The sequence below is a fragment of the Protomyctophum bolini genome (genome assembly GCF_963924005.1).
Source record: "Protomyctophum bolini genome assembly, chromosome: 21".
NCBI classification, from domain to species: domain Eukaryota; kingdom Metazoa; phylum Chordata; class Actinopteri; order Myctophiformes; family Myctophidae; genus Protomyctophum; species Protomyctophum bolini.
Window position 1 is genome coordinate 25,024,091 of NC_137882.1, and position 20,727 is coordinate 25,044,817.

Consider the following 20,727-nt stretch of genomic DNA (forward strand, 5'->3'; position numbering starts at 1 on the left):
TCTCTCCACAGAAGCCATTAAGCACCGCGGCTGGTGGAATAATGTGTTTGACTTGGCCGGCCAGCAGCAACAGGTGCAGCCAGGGAGGACCTGCCCAGAGCTGCTACTCGCTCCCTTGCTTTGATCTGCATGCCAAGGACCAGTCCTCCTTCTCTTGCTCTTCATTCATCTTTGTCAGTCAGTGACAGTCACTGTCACACTCATTCTGTAACAGTCTCTCTTTCTACTTTCTTTATCATCGTTTGCCTGTCCTAATGTTTGTCCTCTCTGTGTGTCTCCTGTTTCTATCAGGAATCTCTTCTCATACCAAGAAGATTCTTTAATTTCTTCATAAGGATTTACTGTCAATATTAGGGTTCTATTGCTTGAATAATAGGTAAACTTGAGGTTTTTTTGCATACAAATATTTTGCCTAAAGGCTTTCAAATTGATGTGTATACACCACAGTGATGTAATGTATTTATACTTTTGAATACAGACCATTATGTATTAGGCCTAATTTTCTCATAATTGGTAGCAGTGGAAAAGTGTTTGACACTTTTCTGTCATATGCCCAATTTTGCGCTTTTCCAAGGTCAGTAAAATAGATCAAAGGATTCCCTCCTGTGTCTATTAGTAGGCTATTTGATCTAAATGGTACACAACCATGTTTTTTCCTGTTGAAATATTGGCAGAGTACGAACTGTTTTTATGATAAATTTGATTGGAATCAGTGTTACTCAAAATGTACACCATTTCTGATTTCAATCAAATTGACCATAAAACAGACCGTTATCTGCTAAATTAATCTACAGAAACGTACATTCTGAAAGTGTTGCTGCATTACAATTTGCATTTCATCAAAACAAACTTGTTTCACATTCAGAAGTGATGAGGTGGAGTTGGAACAACAGATGTGTCATGATCTTACAGTGAACTATGTTCTGTTTACCCTTATTTTATAGTAATGTCTGTAGTGTTTCCTGTTTTGCCTAGTTGTTGCCTGTCTTGTCTTATGTCTCACCTCATCCCCTGTTACACACCTGTCTCCATTCTGTCATTAGCCTGCAGTTGCCTGATGATACTCACCTGTGTTTGCTTCACTATCAGCCTGTACTGGACTCATTCTGCTCTCACACTGCCAGATCCAAGTTTGATGTTAATGTGTGTTCCTGCCTGTTTGTCCTGCTGTTGCCTCTTCACCATGTAAGTTGTTCTTTGTCTAATAAATACTGGACTTTACCTGCCTGACTGCTTGTTCTGCTTCTGGGTCCTCAACCTGACACACACCGTGACAAGATGTTCAGGAGTGATTATTCCCTGTGAACGAACTTCAGAATTCCTAGTGATTTGGTTTTTGCATGTTGGATTTTGCTCTCCTACTCTCCTCCACCTCAGATCTCACCTGCTTGCTGCCTGCCTGCCTGCCCACTTGCCCGCTTGCCTGCCTGCCCACTTGACTGGTCTGTTGTTCTGCCTGCCTACCATCTTTCCCTCCTCATTCCAGGTTTGTGTGAATAAACACCCTTGAACTTCAATAATTGTCTGTCTGCAATTGGGTCTGCCAGTTCTTGGTACTGTGACGCATTAAGTGTTTTGATAACGTGCACGGTTATTGTAGGATTTGCATAAATGTAGGTATTCAGTTTTTGTCTCGACCAACACAGTTGCAGGCCTGCCTGCTCAAGAGACTGAAGGAGAGCCTGAGCGTACTTGACTGATAAGCGCGATGTCAGCTCACAATGTGTCACGATGCAACACGTGAGCTTTTAAGATTTTGGCTATTAAGATTTTCATCCCCCTGGGTGGTAGTTTTTTTTTTCACTATGTGAAAAAAGGGTTGGAAAATCGTGAGATAAAAAAAAATACAGGACTTTTACTTGTAACAGAGTATATCTACATTGCAATATTGATTTGAGTACTTCTTCCATCACTAATCGAGAGGATGTAGTGTGTGCAGAGAAACACCCTATTGTTGTACGAGCAATTGTGCTAGTATGCGGCCAAGCCAGAGAAAACCGCGGATGAACCGAGGATTCAAACCCTGCCTCTGCGGACAGTGGGCATGATCCTTACCTCTGCGCCACCTGAACAGCCAGCTGCTCAGGTGGCGCAGGGGTAAAATCTTGACATGATCTCAATTACAGCATGTACTGTTTCTTCTGTCCACACCTCTGACTTTCTGTTGTTCTCCCTCTATCGGTCTATTTTCTATTCCTATACTCTCGCCATGTTTGCCTGTCTTTCCAGTGTGGTTGTAAGTTCAGCTACAACTGTTGACATGTAGGCTAACTTTCATCCAAACAATTGTATTGGGCGCATCATTTATTTTTGTCTGCACTAAACCTACCTTTGGGAGTGAGATACGTCAGGAATGGAAGTCATTATGTCATCTAGTTATGTTTGCAGTTAGTGGATGATTTTAAAGTGTAATGTATTCATAAAGTTTCACATATTGAAGATCTCAGCTCTTACAATCATATTTGATTCACTAAGATTTGTCTCAATGATTGTATTCGATATCTCTAAAATAGATACAGATTTGTCTTAAATAGATCTGTGCCAATACCACTTCAAGTTGCTGCTGCTGAGCCATTCAAACAATTAATTTGTGTTATGACGTCCTCCGGTGATGTACAGGCCAGATCACAGCCCATGTGGGGGTGATCTTTACGTCATTTCCAGGACGTCTTCACCGGTTAAAATAATATAGCTTATTCTGGGCCAGATTTGACCAGTTATGATATTGTCTATTGTCTATGTCTATGTCTATGGTCTATGTCTATGTCTATTGTCTATGTCTATTGTCTATGTCTATGTCTATTGTCTATGTCTATGTCTATTGTCTATGTCTATGTCTATGTCTATTGTCTATTGTCTATGTCTATGTCTATGTCTATTGTCTATGGTCTATGTCTATGTCTATGTCTATTGTCTATGTCTATTGTCTATGTCTATGTCTATTGTCTATTGTCTATGTCTATGTCTATTGTCTATGTATATTGTCTATGTCTATGTCTATGTCTATGTCTATGTCTATGTCTATGGTCTATGGTTATTGTCTATGTCTATTGTCTATGTCTATGGTCTATTGTCTATGTCTATGTCTATTGTCTATTGTCTATGTCTATTGTCTATGGTCTATGTCTATTGTCTATTGTCTATGTCTATGTCTATGTCTATGTCTATGTCTATGTCTATGTCTATGTCTATGTCTATGTCTATGTCTATGTCTATGTCTATGTCTATGTCTATGGTCTATGGTCTATGGTCTATTGTCTATTGTCTATTGTCTATGTCTATGTCTATGTCTATGTCTATGTCTATTGTCTATTGTCTATTGTCTATTGTCTATGACTTAAGAGTAGATCTGGCCTGAGTGGCCTCTATCGGACTCTCTCTGATTCATCCAGGGATGTCCGTCTTAGTGGGCAGAACTTATGTTGGTTGAAATCGGGTGATATCTGAATAGTCTTGGTTTGACATGATCTGGCCCCAATCGAGACGTCACTAATTCATCCAGGTCCTGACCGTGCTTGCTAGGAACATACTCGTACACAGAGCGAGCTTAGATTTGCTAGTTTTTTTTTTTTAATGTTTTTCTTTTTTACTTTTACAATTTACAAATGATGTGTGGAAGCACTCCAACCGAGTGGAGGCATGTGCCTGCTGCTTTGACAACCTGTGGCCTAGTGTAGTCATTATGATTGGGACACACCAACAAGAGCCAATGCAGCAGAAGAAGCAGCAGCAATCCAGTATCTGCAGCAATCTTGTGTTGCTTTGACTCCTTGCAGCAGCACTTGGTTTCTGACACGTGAGATGGAAATGATGAAAAGCAAAGTGTAGAGCCGTCATAGGGCCCTGAAGAGAGAGTGGCCTTTATTGAAGTTAGCCCACTCCCATGCATTCCTCTGCCAAGTGCCGGGGCCTCCCTGGAGAAGCTGAGATGAGACATTGACTCAGACTCAGACAGAGGGCTTTCGAGGCTGGAGCGGCTCCAGGGGTGGACACACATACACACACCCACACCCGTGCACATGCAGGCAAACACTCACTTTCTTCCTGGTTTTCCCTCCCTTCCTCTGTCTCTCTCATTGTTCTGTCAGGCAGATTTTTCAGCTGTGATCCACGGTGGGGATTCTCCGTTTCCGAAACGGGAAACGCACGCAGGCTCGTAAACCACGACTGATTGATTTATTGGGTTTCAGGGGTGGAAGTAGGTGGGATATTTAGACACTCCTCTGAGATCATTTAGTAAGAGAATAGGGACTGATCCGGTCTAAGTGAACAACGTGTCAACAGTTCTTTCTTGTGCCCGCCGCTTTCCCAAACTTATAATAATAGGACAGAGATGGTTTTATTGTTTGTCTAGCCAGTAAAGCTTGTCATTTGTTATCCATGAGTGCAAAACAATCAAAGAGTTGATCCCAGCTAGCAAATCATGTCTTTTCTTATTCCACGGGGTACAGTATATATCCTCTTAAAATCAACTTAAATAAATATTTAGGGATTTAAAGATGCCTGCCTGAAATTGCTCACAGATTGGCCAGGGATGTCATTAAAGCTCTCGCCACCACGATGTGGTTGATGAGTTATTCTAAGCGGAAAAGAAGATGAGGCAACTACTTTTGGACTCCTACTGTAGTTCTTCCGCTCAAATGGGCTCCTTAAAAACCTGAACCCTCCCTTTAAGACGCTTTGGGGAAACCCAAACCTGGGGTAATGGAAGGAAAAGGCCATAGTGAACTATGTACTGTAGGAAAAGGCCTCTAGTCAGCCAAATGCCCCCATGTCCTGAGTGACCCCGAACAATATTCTATAATTCATAACAAGAGTGTCACTGCCAAATGACCGGTGGAGAGGGAAATGTACACATGAAATGTACTTACTAGATTACAAAGTGAAGTGTCAGCGCTCGCCCAGCAGTCTGCCATCATAGGCGGAGGCGTGCACTCGCTTCTCGCTTCTCGCCCTCAGGGCGTCTTACTGGTACTTTAGAATGGGTTGTTCTTTTTTCTTTTAGATTTGTTTAGGAAGTCCCCCCCCCCTCCCTTCTTTTGCTTTGGTTGCTTTTATTTAGTCTGTATATAGAGCAAGGTCAGAGAGGGAGAAGGCATGCAACAAAAGGTCTCCAGCTGAAATTGAACGAGGGATGTGATTATGCACTATCCAATGAGCTACTGGTCCATTCCCTGGCATGAAGACCCGAAGCAGGAGAACATGTACTTTATTATCCATGGTTGAGCTTTGTGAACATGAGCAAGTCCAGCATATTGTTCCCATAATACTGTAACATCCCTGCTACTTCACTCACCAAGAGAGGGCTTAGCCTTTGTGCAGGGCACTGGATCATAATTTATACTACTTACCTATCACATTTATGTTCCATGACTTATTCCCATAAATCTATACCCAGACAATAACGGATAAATAACAGATTAAACAAGCTAAGAGCAAATGGTTTTCCCATGATTGTTTACAGATTTCATTTAAATCATTTCCTTTATTCCCGCATCTTAAAACCAGAGCGTTTTATGGAGAAAAAGGATGTAGAAAAAGCTGGCAGGAAGTTTAGTATTTAGGCCGGGTAAATCGATTTAATCAAATCCCCTGAGATTGTTTAATTGGACATCTTGGTTGCAGCTTTGAATGTTCAATTACAGAATATACCCTGCAAGTTCTCAGAAGAGACGTTTTGATATCTGGTAACTGTGTGTGTGTGTGTGTGTGTGTGTGTGTGTGTGTGTGTGTGTGTGTGTGTGTGTGTGTGTGTGTGTGTGTCATCATCTTGTAGAGGCCACTGTTATTCGTGTCATTAAAACCTCATCCATAAGCTGTTGGTGAACAATGGACGGTGGTCTAAAAAACACTGCTCTGATAACAAACAACCATAGATCTTTTGTCTGTCACCCGAGGCCTTAGTTTAGATAACCTCTTATCACGGTAGAGATACGCAGGAATTATAATGGCTAGGGCTGCTCTTCCTGTCGTCATTGCAGAAGCGTAGTTCAGTTGCCCTCCTGGATAACAAACAAACATTAAACGTTTTTGACAAGGATAGTCATTTTGACTGTGGCTATAGTTAATTATTGTCCTCTGGATGATAGAGATGGCATTTAGAATTGAGAACCGGGAACGTGAACCCCTATGAGACTGTAGTAATGAACAAAATCCTAGACGGAGACCATCCCTAACTCGTGTCATTTGATTGAGATCATCCTTTTTTGAGGGAGGATTTTTCTTCTTTCCTGACCTGACCAGAGATTCCGGATCGGTGCTGTTATTTTTAGAAGCCTCATACATATGGTCCCTGGCACTCATTTTTGCAATTTCCCCTCTAAAGATTAAGGTTAGGTATTGAGAGAAGAGAAATTGGCCACTCATCAGCGTTCAGGGTAAAATTCACTCCAGAGTGGAAACATGAGGGGAACGGGGCCGAGCGGAACAATAACAGGGGGTTTCTATAGTTGTAGATCGTCATCCATAACCTCTTTGGGCAAAATTGTTGAATGTTTAGACATGAGGACAAAACATGACGACGTTAAGAAAAGTACCTGGGTGGTAGGCAGAAAAAAGGCAGGAAAACCCAAATCTGCTGAGAAGCTATGTCGTTGGCACTGGACCCAGACATTCTTCTGGGGTTCTGGAATCCAGACGACAACAAAGTTCTGTGTTCCGTTGGTGGCCATGGGCTGATGACAGCCTATTCTCTGCATGCTCTAGGGCCATTGTTCACACCATGATTGACTGAGGAAGGTGCTTGTTTTTGCTGGACTCTTATCTGTGTTTCTTGGACCTGGCAGTCCAAGAAAGACACAGGCACTATGGCAGTGGTAAAGGCTGTCTGGAGAAAATGACCAGACCAAAAATAATCCCATGTTCTTTCATGATGATTGGACCGCTGACAGGCTGCTATTGCAAAAAAAGAAAAATAATCAGCATAATCATCAGTGTCTGTAGTTTGATGGTAGAAAAACAAAAGAGAAATATAATCCGAGGAACTATTTATGAACAAGGTGAAAAAACATTTTCATACCATTGGAGGTGTAGGCCTATACTGAAAACTACAAAGTGCTGTCCCGCAGTGCCCGATCTTGATCTCTGCCTCCTTGTCTCTGTCTCTGTCTCTCTCTCTCTGAAATCCAAGCTTATGTATGGGTTTGCGTAGTCTATGCGTACGCATGTGAATGTATTGTACAAAACAGTGCGCGTGGTGTGTGAGCACGTGCATGCAGATTCTAAACATCATATTGAACAGGTGACCATTTCAAATTTCTATAGGATGTCAACACAATGTCCCATTGATCACTATGGCCCTGCGCGTGGTGTCTCACCAGACACAACATTGAATAATATGGAATATTTCATGATGATGTGGTTCCAATACACAACACGGGCCAATCCTGCAAACTTTGAAAGACAATTTTAGCCAATTAGGATGAAATTTGAAATATCAGACAGATCCATCTTGAACACATGACTATATAGAGATAGTGTGTAACGATTTGAGGGATTTTTGGACCGAATCTGGAGGAGTAATATATATATTTTTTTCAAAAGTCAGCCTCCTGGTGGCGCTATAACAAGCCGCTCTGGAAATTTAGGGCAGATGTTCATCGTGGGCATACAAGTAGTGTCTGTGCACAATTTTGCATCGACCGGGTAACGGTGCCGGAGATTAGCTGGTAACGGACGGACGGACGGACACACACACACACACACGGACGGACGGAGTGCAAAACATACTCTCTCCCCATGCCTTCTGCCTGGTGGAGACAATACTAAAAGATACTTAAACATCTAAACTGATGTTTTAGTCACAGGCTTCAACAACACGTGCTTGCAGATGGTGGAACAGCGAGATTACGAGTGAATTGGGACATTTAATTTCACTCTTTAACTTTTCTACTTGATTACTGCTTTTATATGCCACCCACTGCTCGTATTCTAAACTGCCAGGATCTGAGGCTGTCCAGCACGCCACGCAAACCTCCCTTAGAGAAATATCAATGTCTTAATTTGTAATACCACAGCTCAGAGAGCTCGTTCTCTCCTACTTAGCGATTCTCTGGGTGAACGTTTGCCATAGCCAAAGAATTCATATTACCACCTGTGTTACCATCCAACCAGGTCCCATCCACTGGCTCCCTGTGGTGTCGTTGTGCTAGGTTATTAACTGGGAAGCACAGCTCCATTGTTGCTCGCCATTTTCATTTTGGACCCCTCGGTAATGGAGTGAGATGGGGCCATCACGCAACACAAAGGAAAGAAAGTGAGCACGCAGAGGCAGAACATTCTCACGAGCTGTCATGAAACAGAAGAATACCTCTCCACTTGCCATTGTTCTTCTCAACAAAGGAAAATAACTTGGTAAAGCCAAAAAGAGAACATGCCAAGTTTGCCGTCAGCATTTGAGTAACCACAGAGCAGCTTTCTGGGAACATTTTCTGTGGTTTTCCTTCAAGCAGATGGAAAAACGTCATCAATATTGTATGCAATAGGAATAGACCAGAGTAATAATGAGGGGATTCCCACGTGACATCACAGCATAAGCTGGATTTTAACTCAGTCCCACAGAAGGTGCATTCTGCTGTGACATGGCATCTATAAAGCCCTAACCACACCAAAGGGTCACCATGCAACTCCTTGGGTCCAAACGGTTGCAAGGAGTTAACGCTAAAACTGTCTTGACCCTTTGGTGTGGTTTGAGCCATTGAATTCCATGCGTTAAATCACTAGGATCACATGGAATCCGATTTAGATCAGGTTGTTGCATTCAGACTGATACAAATCTCCTGAAATCAGATTTGAAACCACCTCTGAATGTGTCTCAAGTCACATTGGAAAAAATCTGATTCCATGTGACTTGTATGTGACCTGTCTGCATTTAGACTTATTTAAACAAATCAGATTCCAATCTGGATGTATGTGGCACAGATCTGATTCAGGCTAGATTTGGGCCTAATTTATGCTTGTGTTTATCTTCGCAGATGCTGTTATTGGGGGAGCTGTCCCCCAAACAGTAAGTCTGTCTGTCTTCATATTTACTATGATGGACATCTGTGTATGTTTACATCTTTAAATATTGATTGACTGTGTTATGAGCACCAGCTGTGTCTGGCCATGTGACACAGCAGTGTCAGGTATATGTAGGTGCTTGTTTGTGATGTTCATTGTCTGATGAAGAGCCGTGAGGCTTGAGTCGAAACGTCATGTCCCTGTGGTGAGAAAATAAAACCTTAAGCTTTTGGAGCTCAGTCCAGTGTGCGGACCTTACTTTCTTTTATGTTATTGGGTGAGCTGCCTTGAAGTCTGTGGTACCCGACTAGCTGATTACATAATGGTGAGCATCTTGGGTGGATTGCTAGTACATTGGGGTTGGTTGATTACTTAGCCATGTGTGAAATCTGTTGACTATATAAAGGGGAATGGTTCATTTGGGTGTTGGCTGCTGAGAGTGTTGGCTGCTGAGAGTGTGGGCTGCGACTGACACCTGTACCTCTCTATTAAGTTATGATGTTTGAGTAGCCTTTTCTTTAGTTGTCCAGTTTTTCCCCCAGTTATGTTATCCAGGCCTGCTGGAACATTTCTTTTCACCTGCAAGCCTGCCTCCTGGCACTTTGGGGGTTTTTCATTGACAAACAGCCGATCCACAATCCCAAAGCTATTGTCGGGGATAAAACGATAAAGCCCTGGTCTTATTTCTGTGGTTGCTTTCCTTTCAGTACCATATTGTTGGTTTCCCTCGGAAGGAATGAGACCACACAATAAAAAAGATAATGCAAGAAGACATTTAACAGTCTCAGAGGAGTTCTGTGGCTTGGCCATGCACGCTTTGTAATTCGGAGGTTCACGTTGCCATCTCTATCCTTAGCTTAGGCTACTGGTTCTCAAAGTGGGGTGACCCCCAGGAGTCCAAGCGGTTCTCAAAGTGGGGTGACCCCCAGGAGTCTAAGGGTTCTCAAAGTGGGGTGACCCCCAGGAGTCTAAGCAGTTCCGAAAAATGAGGAACCGTTTAAATGATTAAGTCTCCTTTTTTTTCTTTTTTTTTTAGCTACTCGAAAGTGAGATTGTAGATCTGCTATATTTTTCCCTGGTACAAAATACGACGGCCAAATACATACAAATGTTGGCGTCCTAACCACTGGCTTAGAAGAATGTACTGTATATCATGCAGTATACTGTATACACACTGGCTGTTTTTTGTTTTGCAAAGCTATTATCATTCAAAAACCATAAATTGGAAATATATTGACTTTTTCAGTTGGTGTTGAATGTGTGACCTGTAAATCGCAGCACAGTTCAGTTTGTCCCAGTTGGGCTTAGTGACAAAGGCCAGAGTCTTTTTACTCAGAGAGAGAGAGAGAGAGAGTGGGAAGACAGGCGGAGGTGGGCCGCAGGTTGGATGGACTACAACACTCTGCTTTGTTCTTTACTTCTGAGGGAGGAGCAGGTGATAAAACGCTGCACACAGGGACCTATTCTAATACACATGGTTTATATTTCAGGCCGTGTTCAATAAGAAAAGCACACTGTGATTGAATGAACGGGGATGTTTCCATTATACTGTTGCACGTAAACCCACTCCAGCCAATCCTCTCACATATGGTTCCTGCTTCTACTAAGCCAAAATACTAAATTAGAATTCAAATGGCCGTAAAATACACGGACCGTCTATGTTGCATTTGTTTTTATATTCTTTTATATTCTCTTTTTTAAAAACATTTACTCACTCTTGGTAACGCATGCTCAATGTCATATTGGCACTCCGAAGTGTGCTACCAGACCACACAATGGCACCATGCAACTATGTTGGTAAATATCCATAAGGCATCAGAATACCTATTCATTTATCCAGGATATCAACCGTCTGGTCTCTGGCTATGTGTGGCAATAAATTATATTCTAGCTGACAATGCACTTTTTAACTATTTTTGAGTGGTGCAACCACTCCCTTACGGAGCTGTGTGTGTGTGGGTGGCTGGCTGGCTGGGTCTGAGCACGAAAACAGCATTGTTGTTTTTCACTACCTGTGCGCAACCTAACAGTACAGTACAGTGACAGTAGCGGGTACAGTAGAGGGACCCCCACACGGTAACTCTGTCATTTCTCAACCGCTTCGGACGCGGGGCAGCACGCCAGAACCGGCCCGGGCCCATGGCCACGTTCCTGTATTCAGGATACCAATCTTATCGAATCAGATGTGGAGAAGAAGCTTAAAAAATAGTGCTCTTTTCTGTTTTGTTACTTCCAATTTCACTTGTTTATTCTCTCTCCTGACTGGCTCAAATGTATACAGTATATCCCAACCTAACAATGTATTTAGGCTACTAAAAAGCGTACTTATACTTAATGCTGGTGTCCCTATTTATATTTATTTTCTTCTTTTTTTGGTACTATGGGCTATATCTTGCGCCACCCCTTAACCCTTATCCCTAAACTTATTTGCCATTTTTTAGCTGATAGCTGATCTACAAGCTCACAACGTGTAGATGTAGATCGGCTAGTTGAACTATTTTAAATTTATTTTCAAAATGGTAAAAAATGGCAAATAAGTTTAGGGATAAGGGATAAGGGTGGTGCAAGATGGAGCCCTCATGTTAGTTGTAGTTTTTTTTAACCTTTAGCTCACAGTGCATCGTGAAAGTTGTTGTGTGTGTGTGTGTGGTTGTGTGTTGACATAACTGTCAACCAAATACCTTCATCATTATCTGAGGCATTTTGCCAATACCAGTAAAATGCTCTCTTTATGACACGAGGCGTCAGATCAGCGCTTATAGCAACGCTCGCCTCCCCCTAATCTTTGTCCTCCTTGTCGGACAGGGCTCTGGCTGGGTGCTGCCTTTTCCCTTCACCATTTATGTTGGCACCGGGAGCGGTATAAAGCTCCTCGGCTTGACAGCACTGCTCTCCTTCCAAAACAGGAAGAACACACTGGTCTCAGATAGACGCATGGAGACAAAAAACAAACCGACCGGGGTCCTGAGGCACGAGGCAGCAGGCCGCAGAGGACGATAACGGCTGGACTTCAGCTGTTGTCTGACCCCTACACGCCGCTGTAGAATAAAAGGGCCCTGGACTATCTAGACATTTGAAGGATAGGAAGTACACATGCTTCAGAGGAAGTTCCTGCGCTGGCAGCCTGTGCGGTTTGCCAAGAAAGTTTAGTTGTAATGTCTGTCTGATATCATATCATTTCCATGACACGATTCTAAACTCTAAGAAATGTCCTTGGGCTTCGTACACCCTGGACAGCAAAGACCCTTTTAACCTTTTCAAGACAGCCATAACATGTTGAGCTTTCCAGGGGTTTTCCAGACATCTTGCTTACTTACAATACATAGCCATGTGCTATACTGATACTACTGTATATCGGGGAAGCCAAATTCAGTCCAACCACCAGTTGGACTGAATTTCCACTATACACACATCCCTGGGTCAATAGCAATGGCAAGTCTGGAGTCAGTTGCACAGGCGGTTCACAAGTTATCCCCGGGAGAGTTTTTTTGTGAACCTTAGCCCTAACCCCAATATAACCACGCCCATCTTCATGGATGTTTGTCCATCACTTAAGCTCTTGTAGTATATATGTTCATCTCAGTAAAGCCATATAAGGAAATAAAATACACATTTTGGTACACCTGCAGTAACTCCAAAATGACGCTTGACCTTGACACTGAGCAGGCAAGTGGAAATGTGTCACCATCCGTCACTTTACAATATCACGCTTGGCATCCACACCACCAAAGCACTTCACACGGGCCGACGGCTTGTAAGTTGTAACTCTCGAATCCATGAACATCTACCGCTCGTGCTGCATCTAACAGTGACCTTTCATTTGCTCTGAATGTTTTCTCTCTTTCCAACGAAACCCAGAAAATAAACAAGGGCAGATGAAAAGGTGCCTTGTTGGCAGACGTGACCCATGTTTCCGTATTGTCGCTCCTCATTAGCGGCTGATGGGCTGTCCCGGCATCGGCCAGCTGTGCCTAGTCACACATGGACCAAGGCAGAGGGTCAGTGCGCATGTATGCACACACACACACACACACACACACACACACACACACACACACGGTAGAGTGGCCATGGCCCTTCATTTCAAAATGTTTACTGGCAGATCTGTGCCCAAATGCCATGTCCTCCTGCACTGACGCCAGTCACAGACAGTTACAGACAGTCACACACACACACACACACGCTATATAAATGCACCATTTAACATTTACACAAACACACACACACACACACACACACACACACTTGGGAGAGGGAACTTAGTTGAATTGACAACATGCACATATCCACACACAACTAGAAACATATGTAAACATATGTGACACATACTGTTGATGATGCACATGCACGTACGCACGCACACACACACACACACAAGAGATTGCACCTGCACGGCAGTTGAAGGACACAGAACAGACGACAGGTTACCGAGGACCAAAGAGCCAAAGCTCACTGTCTGCGCCTGCAGGCCTTCTGCTGAAACGAGACACTTGCTGTCAGATGTGTCAAAAGGACTCTGGTGACAGGGCTCCCTGGTGGCTCGACCTGTTAATGCATCCACCAAATGCTCTAACAGCAACATTCTGGGTTCGAGTTCCTGCCTGGGGAGGTCCTCCGTTCATTGAAGCCTTGCAGGTCGGCCAACACATTTGACGTTGTCTAAATTCTAGACCCCCAGCTTGATATGGGAAAGACTGCTTTCAGCAATGGGGCACCAGGTTCCTGGACCTGACCTTAAACTGAATAACCTAGTATATATTTGGCCATTTTTGAGCGGCGCCTCTGCTCCATTACGGAGCTATGTGTCCGTATGTCTGTCCCTGTATGTATGTATGACCATGGCATGGAAAGCTGCATCAACTAAAGTGGCTAGTAGAGTATAGCACAGAGTAAAGTGCACAGTACAGTAGAGCGCACAGTGCACTACAATACAGTACGAGTATACAGACCACAGTAACCGTTAGTAGTTACAATAACTGTATAGTTGCACTGCTCACTTCACACAGGTGTGATTTTTTATGTTGTTTCTTAACTTGTGTTTAATCTCGGCATCATTGTAAATGAGGGTCTCCCTCAATGAGCTCTCAGAGAATTTGATTGAATAAAAACATTAAAAAAAACAAATTGCACTTGAGCGATTGTTTTAACAGTTTATTTGACTTCTATTGATTGATGAATTTAGCTCACATCAAAAAAACAAAACAAAAAAATCTAAAAAAAGAAAGCACTCAACCGCAGTACTTCCTCCAGTACAAAGTATAAATTAGATACTTCTGGTCAAATGTTACTCAACTACAAGGGAATGTTGCTAGTACGTACAGTACTCAAGTAATGTAATGCATTACTGTCCACCACTGCATGTGCGTGGGGGGGGGGGGGGGTGCTACTTTAAATATTTGTCCTGTCACATCGTTCCTGATGACCTCTGCTCTCTGCCATGCCAGGAATGTACCCAGCGTGGCCGACCATCCATCAACCTGTCCAAATAACCTGCCATTGTCCAGTGAAAATTATTTTCCAAACACAACACTCCATGAAAAACTACCGCATGTCCCTCATCGGGGTGCATACTTAGTTTAGACTAGTCATTGGTTAGACATGGGTTAAGGTTAGGTTTAGGTGTGCTGCCCCGTGGGAGGTTAGGTTTAGGGTTTGAGATAGGTTGTAGTTGTAGGACTAATGACTGGTCTAACCAATGACTAGTCTAAACCAAAAACTGTCTAAACTAAGTACTGCACCCCTCTCATCCACCTCAGGAGTTCTGTGTATGTGTGTGTGTGTGTGTGTGTGGGGGGGGGGTTAGGGTTAGGGGGGGGGGGAGATACAGAACACAGTGATAAAGACAAAACAAACATATTTTAATACACATTAAGCAACGGTACAATTATGTTCATATTATGAAATAGTGAATGTCTAGTTCCTTGAACAAGCCTATATTTCATCGAATGGTTCTTCGGATGAAATGAAGAAAAAAAGAAAAGTCTCTTGTTGCCTTAGTTCACTGTGCTGTGGTATTAACTTAGAAGGGGTCATGGACTCATGGTTTAAGGGTGTTTTGTGTACAATACAGCTGGTAGCAACATTGCAGGCAGGAAAACTCTTGCACTTCAAACTTCCATTTGCTTTTATGGGTGAGGCGATTTTTTAAAGTTACACTGTGGTCCAATACATGACGAGTCTGACACGGCATTCACGCCGAGTTCTTTTCACACTGTCACCCCAAATCAATTCTTGCGTGTACACACGCCAGATGTGATATTCCTCATTTCTGTCTAAACAGAAAAAGCAACCCGCTGATTCCAGTATTGTTTCTGTAACTTCAGCAATGGTACACATTTGTAATCTGTGACACATAATTAAAATTCACAACTTTATAGCTGTCAGTGACACAGTTTGGAATTGGCTCCGGCAAAGCCGTTTTGAACTCCAGTCGTTGGAGTTGGTTTACGTGAAGTTGATGTAAGAGGAGGCTGACCGTTCCAAAACACCGAGGAGCTGCTGAGAGACACTTTGCTCTGGAGACTGTTCTGTTTGAGGCCGTTTCTACAACACTTGACCGACACTTTAAACACACCTGCTCTGAACGGCATGTCCAACATTAAACACTCTCGCTTTCAATGCTCGAAACATCTCACCCTGCCGCCAAATTACAGTTTCCTTTCATATTATTCAGCTGACAGATGGATACAAATTCATCATCTTCAGGCCGGATTCCATTAAACATCTCGGAATGGTGAATACTTAACAGCCAAGAAACAATCAACTGATTTGCTTTTTTTTCTTTTTAAGTGACATTTTCCAGACCTCTTGTGTGTCGTATGTATTCCGTGTGCTTAAGACAGAAACTTGTGATTTTGATGGGCTGTGAAAATGTGAAAGCGCTAACGTTGTTAATCACGTATTTCTGATTTGGCCAATGTTGACTTTGGTGCGGGGGCTGGTGCTCCAGGGTTTTACACTGCGTCGGTGCCAAACACTGAGTACTGCATCAATCAAAGGCTAACAGCCTCATTTCACCCATGCAGAGCAGGCACTTGGCGCAAACGAGCTGCCACACACACACATGTGCGCGCACGCACGCACAAGGGATCACGGGCGATGGATGAATACACTCACTTACATTTCACGTTAAGTCAGTGGTTTTCAACCAGTGGTCTGGGGATCATCAGTGGTCCTTGAGGGGCTTCCAGGTGGTCCCCACGAGCTAAATGATGGAGTTGGTAACCAAATAGACCTCATTAGATCTTTAACTCTTGAAAGCGTAACATTTACACTCTCAAGAGTTACATTATTGTTAAACATTGCAAATTACTTAATTTGCTAAGTAGTCTACACAATTAGAGAATGTAAAATGATTGTTATTTTGATCGTTTGCCAGTTACCTCTAGTATGGTTAGGTACCAACGTCAATACAGCACGGAAATTGTGGACAAAATCTTATCCAACGATAACAAAATATTCTTTAGTTTTGGCTCTCTGTCAGACTCTAAATCTCATCAAATGGTGGTCTGTGGCTCAAATGCCGAATAATATGAAAAGGGTTGAAAACCACTGATGTAAGTGATTCAACTCACTCATGAGAACTGAGAACCTGGTGAAGTCATTCTTCATTTCACTGTACCGAGTGGGTGCCGATTGGCCAGGTCTTTCTTCATCTCACTGTACTGGGTGCCGATTGGCCAGGCCCAGAGTAATCTAGTCAGCGTTTCCAGACCTGAGCCGACAGCCACGGCCGTTTTCTCTGTCGGCCAGCGTCTTTTACGGGTTTTTAAGACAGCTGGTGGATGGAAAAGAAGCTCCATACACGCGGCTGAATGCCGCGACGGCCAGATTCCCGGCGGAAACGCTTGCCCCGCGGCAGTCAGCCGCAGGGGTGGAGCTTAATTTCCATCCACCAGCTGTCTAAAAATGCGGAAAAGAAGCCGGGAGACAGCAGAAAATGTCCGCGGCTCTCTGGTAAGTCTGGCAACGGCTAGTAAGGGAGTAATGACACTCCCGTTGACTCGCATTGTAACAATGGAGTGCGGAAGTGCTCATTCTATCTCAATGGGATAGTTCCAGCGGCTGGAGAAATGTTTGGAACTATAGCCCATAGGCACCCACTTTGCGGCGAGATCAAAGCGTATATCACCAGTCACCACTCTCTTACTAGATTACTCTGGCCAGGTCTTCATCTCACTATACTGGGTGCCGATTGGTCAGGTCGTTCTTCATCTCACTGTACTGGGTGCTGATTGGTCAGGTCTGTCTTCATCTCACTGTACTGGGTGCCGATTGGTCAGGTCTGTCTTCATCTCACTGTACTGGGTGCTGATTGGTCAGGTCTGTCTTCATCTCACTGTACTGGGTGCTGATTGGTCAGGTCTGTCTTCATCTCACTGTACTGGGTGCTGAGGCGACCCACAGCCTTGGCGTGCTCCTCGTCCACCTCCTCCTTCAGCCTCTGCTGCTCCTTCAGAAACTCCTCCCAGTCCACCTTGCACTGCTCCACGCCCGCCTGCAGCTGGGCACTCTGGGAGGACAGGTGTGGAAGAAATGGGAACACGAGACAAGAATAATATTGTTTTTGTTTTTACGGTTTTGTGACAGTTTGATTAGCGTTGCAACAATTAATTAAACGAATTAATTGAATTGATTATTTTATTGAATAAAATAAAATAATATACTGTAACTAGATCATTTGCTATGCAAAAAAGCTGTTGAAAGTATGATTCAATGATTTTTACATTATGGACTACCGGTACTTACATTTTATTCTAGTCTATTCATTAATCTATGGAGCCAGTTGTTACCTGGTGTGCATCTAGCTCCCTCTGCTGGACTCTCTGTGCCATGTGATTTGCAGCCTCCACTGTGTGAGCAAATGAATGCAACATAATTACATAAGACAAGACAGGTTTAACTCCCAGCTAAAAATATTTCCAAGAGCCCAGTTTGAACCACATTCCTTCCATGTTACAAATAATGCAAAGCAATTCAATGCCAGAGACCTCTAAATGGATTAAAGACAATAAGTAAAACATTAGTGAAACAGTTCTTATTCGATCGAATATATCGCCGTCATTGAATGATGTCATTAGATTTCTATCTCTCTCTTTTTCCTCAGTCTCAAACGAACTTTTGGTATAATGGAATTGTCAGCTAGCTATTCCAAATTAAATTACTAGACCTACATCGAAAATTGTTTTTAAAACTGCCTAAATAGACAAACAAGACAAGCCCCCTAGTGAGTGTGAGGGTGACCGGGACTTACAGCGCGTTATGACATCAACCAAGTGCTCCTGCATGCCGTCTGCACATTTGGGCAGGGCGTTTTCATTGGTTTCCACCACCATCTTCTGGAGGTTCTCCAGAAGTCTGCTCTCCCTGTGGCCTCTCTTCTCCTTTAGAACCAAAAGGACAATCTGTTCACTGACGTTTTTGTTGGCATGGTACCGCTGATTTATAGGTAAATAATTATATATACTTATTTATTGACAAGCTATAAAGAACAGTACAAAATGTAGGAACTTGTAGTACCACACACAGTGGCGTATCCAGGAATTACGTTTTGGGCAGGCAAGATATGTGTTAATTGTAGTCTCCCCGCACACAATCGTAGCACTAACGGTTTTCAAAGAGATATACCTGCCAGACGAGTAGGATACAAAGGCTGAAAGGCATGCATTTACATTCCAATGGGTGATTGAGGGTCGCGCTCTACCGCAACGGCCAATCAGCTGTCCTTTATCTCAGGTCTTGTTTTTGTCCTCTTTTTTTCTCATTGTATGGATTTTGGCCAGGCCAGAAATGGATTTGGTCAGGCGGACTGCCCTCGCCTTATTGTAGATACGCCTCTGACCACACAAACATATTTTTTAAATTTCAAGTCCTATCACGTTCACATGTACAGTAGGCCATCATGTGACAGTCAGGGGAGGAGCGGAGGTAGATCGGCCGCTTGGGAATCGGAAGGTTCCCGGTTTGATCCCCAGCTCCGCTGGGTTACTGTCAATGCGTCCTTGAGCAAGAACCTCTAACTGCTTCTCATGAGCAGAATGGTGCCTTGCATGGTGTCCGGCCACTACTGTCGGTGTGTTAATGACTTAACGTGTGTGTAATGTGAAAGTGGGAATGTAATACACATTCATTTTAAAGCACTTCGGAGAAAGGTTCTATATAAATATTATAAATAAACAGTCTTGCTTTGATAGAAGTTAATAACTCACACCACAGTTTTTTCCCTTCATTACAGGAAACGGTGACATCAGATATGCTGTTGCTGTAGCTTCCAAAGATGTGTGTTACGGTGATAACCTATCTAACATCTCAATAATAGAGCAGGTGAGCAGTGCGCACTGGCAGTGCATCTGCAACTTGGTTGCAACGTGGTTTACCTCAAACTCCCTCACAAAGTAGCGGATCTCTCCTTGGGTGATCGGCCTGTGGTCCACAAGTCTTGATTGAATGTCTCCTACATCTATGGGAGGAATGAGATGAGAACAAGAAGATTAAAGGAAAGACCGTTGATTTTAGTGACATGTAGACAGTCAAGCACCGAGGCAGCCAAATTAAATGCACATGATTCAGTTAAAAAAAACCATACGTTTTGCCAAAGCAAAAAGTGGAACAATTCTGAATCTCCAATAAATCAATTTCTATGTACTGAGATCACTCGATGCAATAGTTATTACTAGTAGGCCTAGTCTTTGACTTTTAGTAGTCTCACTCAACTCTCTCTCACTCTCATTCTCTCTCTCTCTCTCTCTCACACACACACACACACACACACACACACACACACACACCCCTTCCTGTTGCCTTCCTTTCAAATCAATAAAAGGCAGTAAGACATGGTCAGGCAAAATAATGTTAATTGTAAAAATAAAGTACACAATTTTGATTAGATTTTTTTGCTGGTGCAAATGTGTATTTCTAGCAAATAGATTTTAAATCTATGCTGACAGTAACAACAAGCTATTCTGACAGAATATGGTTATTCTGGATTTCACCTACCTTTCGCGATCTTGTCCATCTTCAAATGTATGAGTTTCAATCTAGTCTTTATTCGTAAACAAAGGCAGTGTCAGCTGAAGCTAAGTAGCTATAGCTATAGCCAGCCAAGACGTAGTTAAACTCTTGATTCCTTAGTTTACTCTGGTTTATAATGCACATCGAGGAGCGGAAATACCAGATCGATATAAACGTTGTAGAATAATGTGTATTATATAACTGAACGAGTGAACGTTACAGAGACACTTCTAATAGAAGTCAGGAGGATGGAAATCACCTGACTCAAAATATGTCAATGTTTACTAATACTTCCGGGTGTGACGTGGGAGAATAAACCAAGACTAGCATAGAAAAGGGGTGTTCATTTGGTTACCGTTCGATTTTTATTTCAGTACCTGCCTGCTGCCTGGCCTGCATTATCATTATACAATTACCGGTAACCATTTTAATGAAGAGAATAATAATTCATATATCGTCATTAAAAGTTATTTTATGACTGTAGAGCGCCCTTGGCTATTAGGTGCATATCCTCCGGTAGCTACGACGGGTACGCCCCTCTCCACACACCTGCTGCAAAATGCAAACAAACACACACAGCTCCTTTGATGTTTGGCAGTTTAAAAATATAGTGAAATAAACAACTTTAATATACATTTTGTAACTTTACACCTCGTGGAAGTTGAGTTGAGTAGTCACGGGTTGTTAATTAAGGAAGTGAAAACTGTGTGTGACAGT

General features: G+C 42.9%; 1 protein-coding gene across 1 annotated transcript; it reads right to left on the reverse strand.

The window, feature by feature from the left end:
- Positions 1–14,837: 14,837 nt before the first annotated feature.
- Positions 14,838–20,275, reverse strand: bloc1s5 (biogenesis of lysosomal organelles complex-1, subunit 5, muted). The gene is made up of 5 exons (XM_080793888.1): positions 19,996–20,275; positions 19,377–19,459; positions 18,254–18,383; positions 17,793–17,851; positions 14,838–17,512 (listed from the first exon to the last, which is right to left on the reverse strand). Exons 1-5 carry the CDS (start codon positions 20,012–20,014, stop codon positions 17,336–17,338), a joined length of 468 nt encoding a protein of 155 aa, XP_080650014.1. The 5' UTR covers positions 20,015–20,275; the 3' UTR covers positions 14,838–17,335.
- Positions 20,276–20,727: the final 452 nt, after the last annotated feature.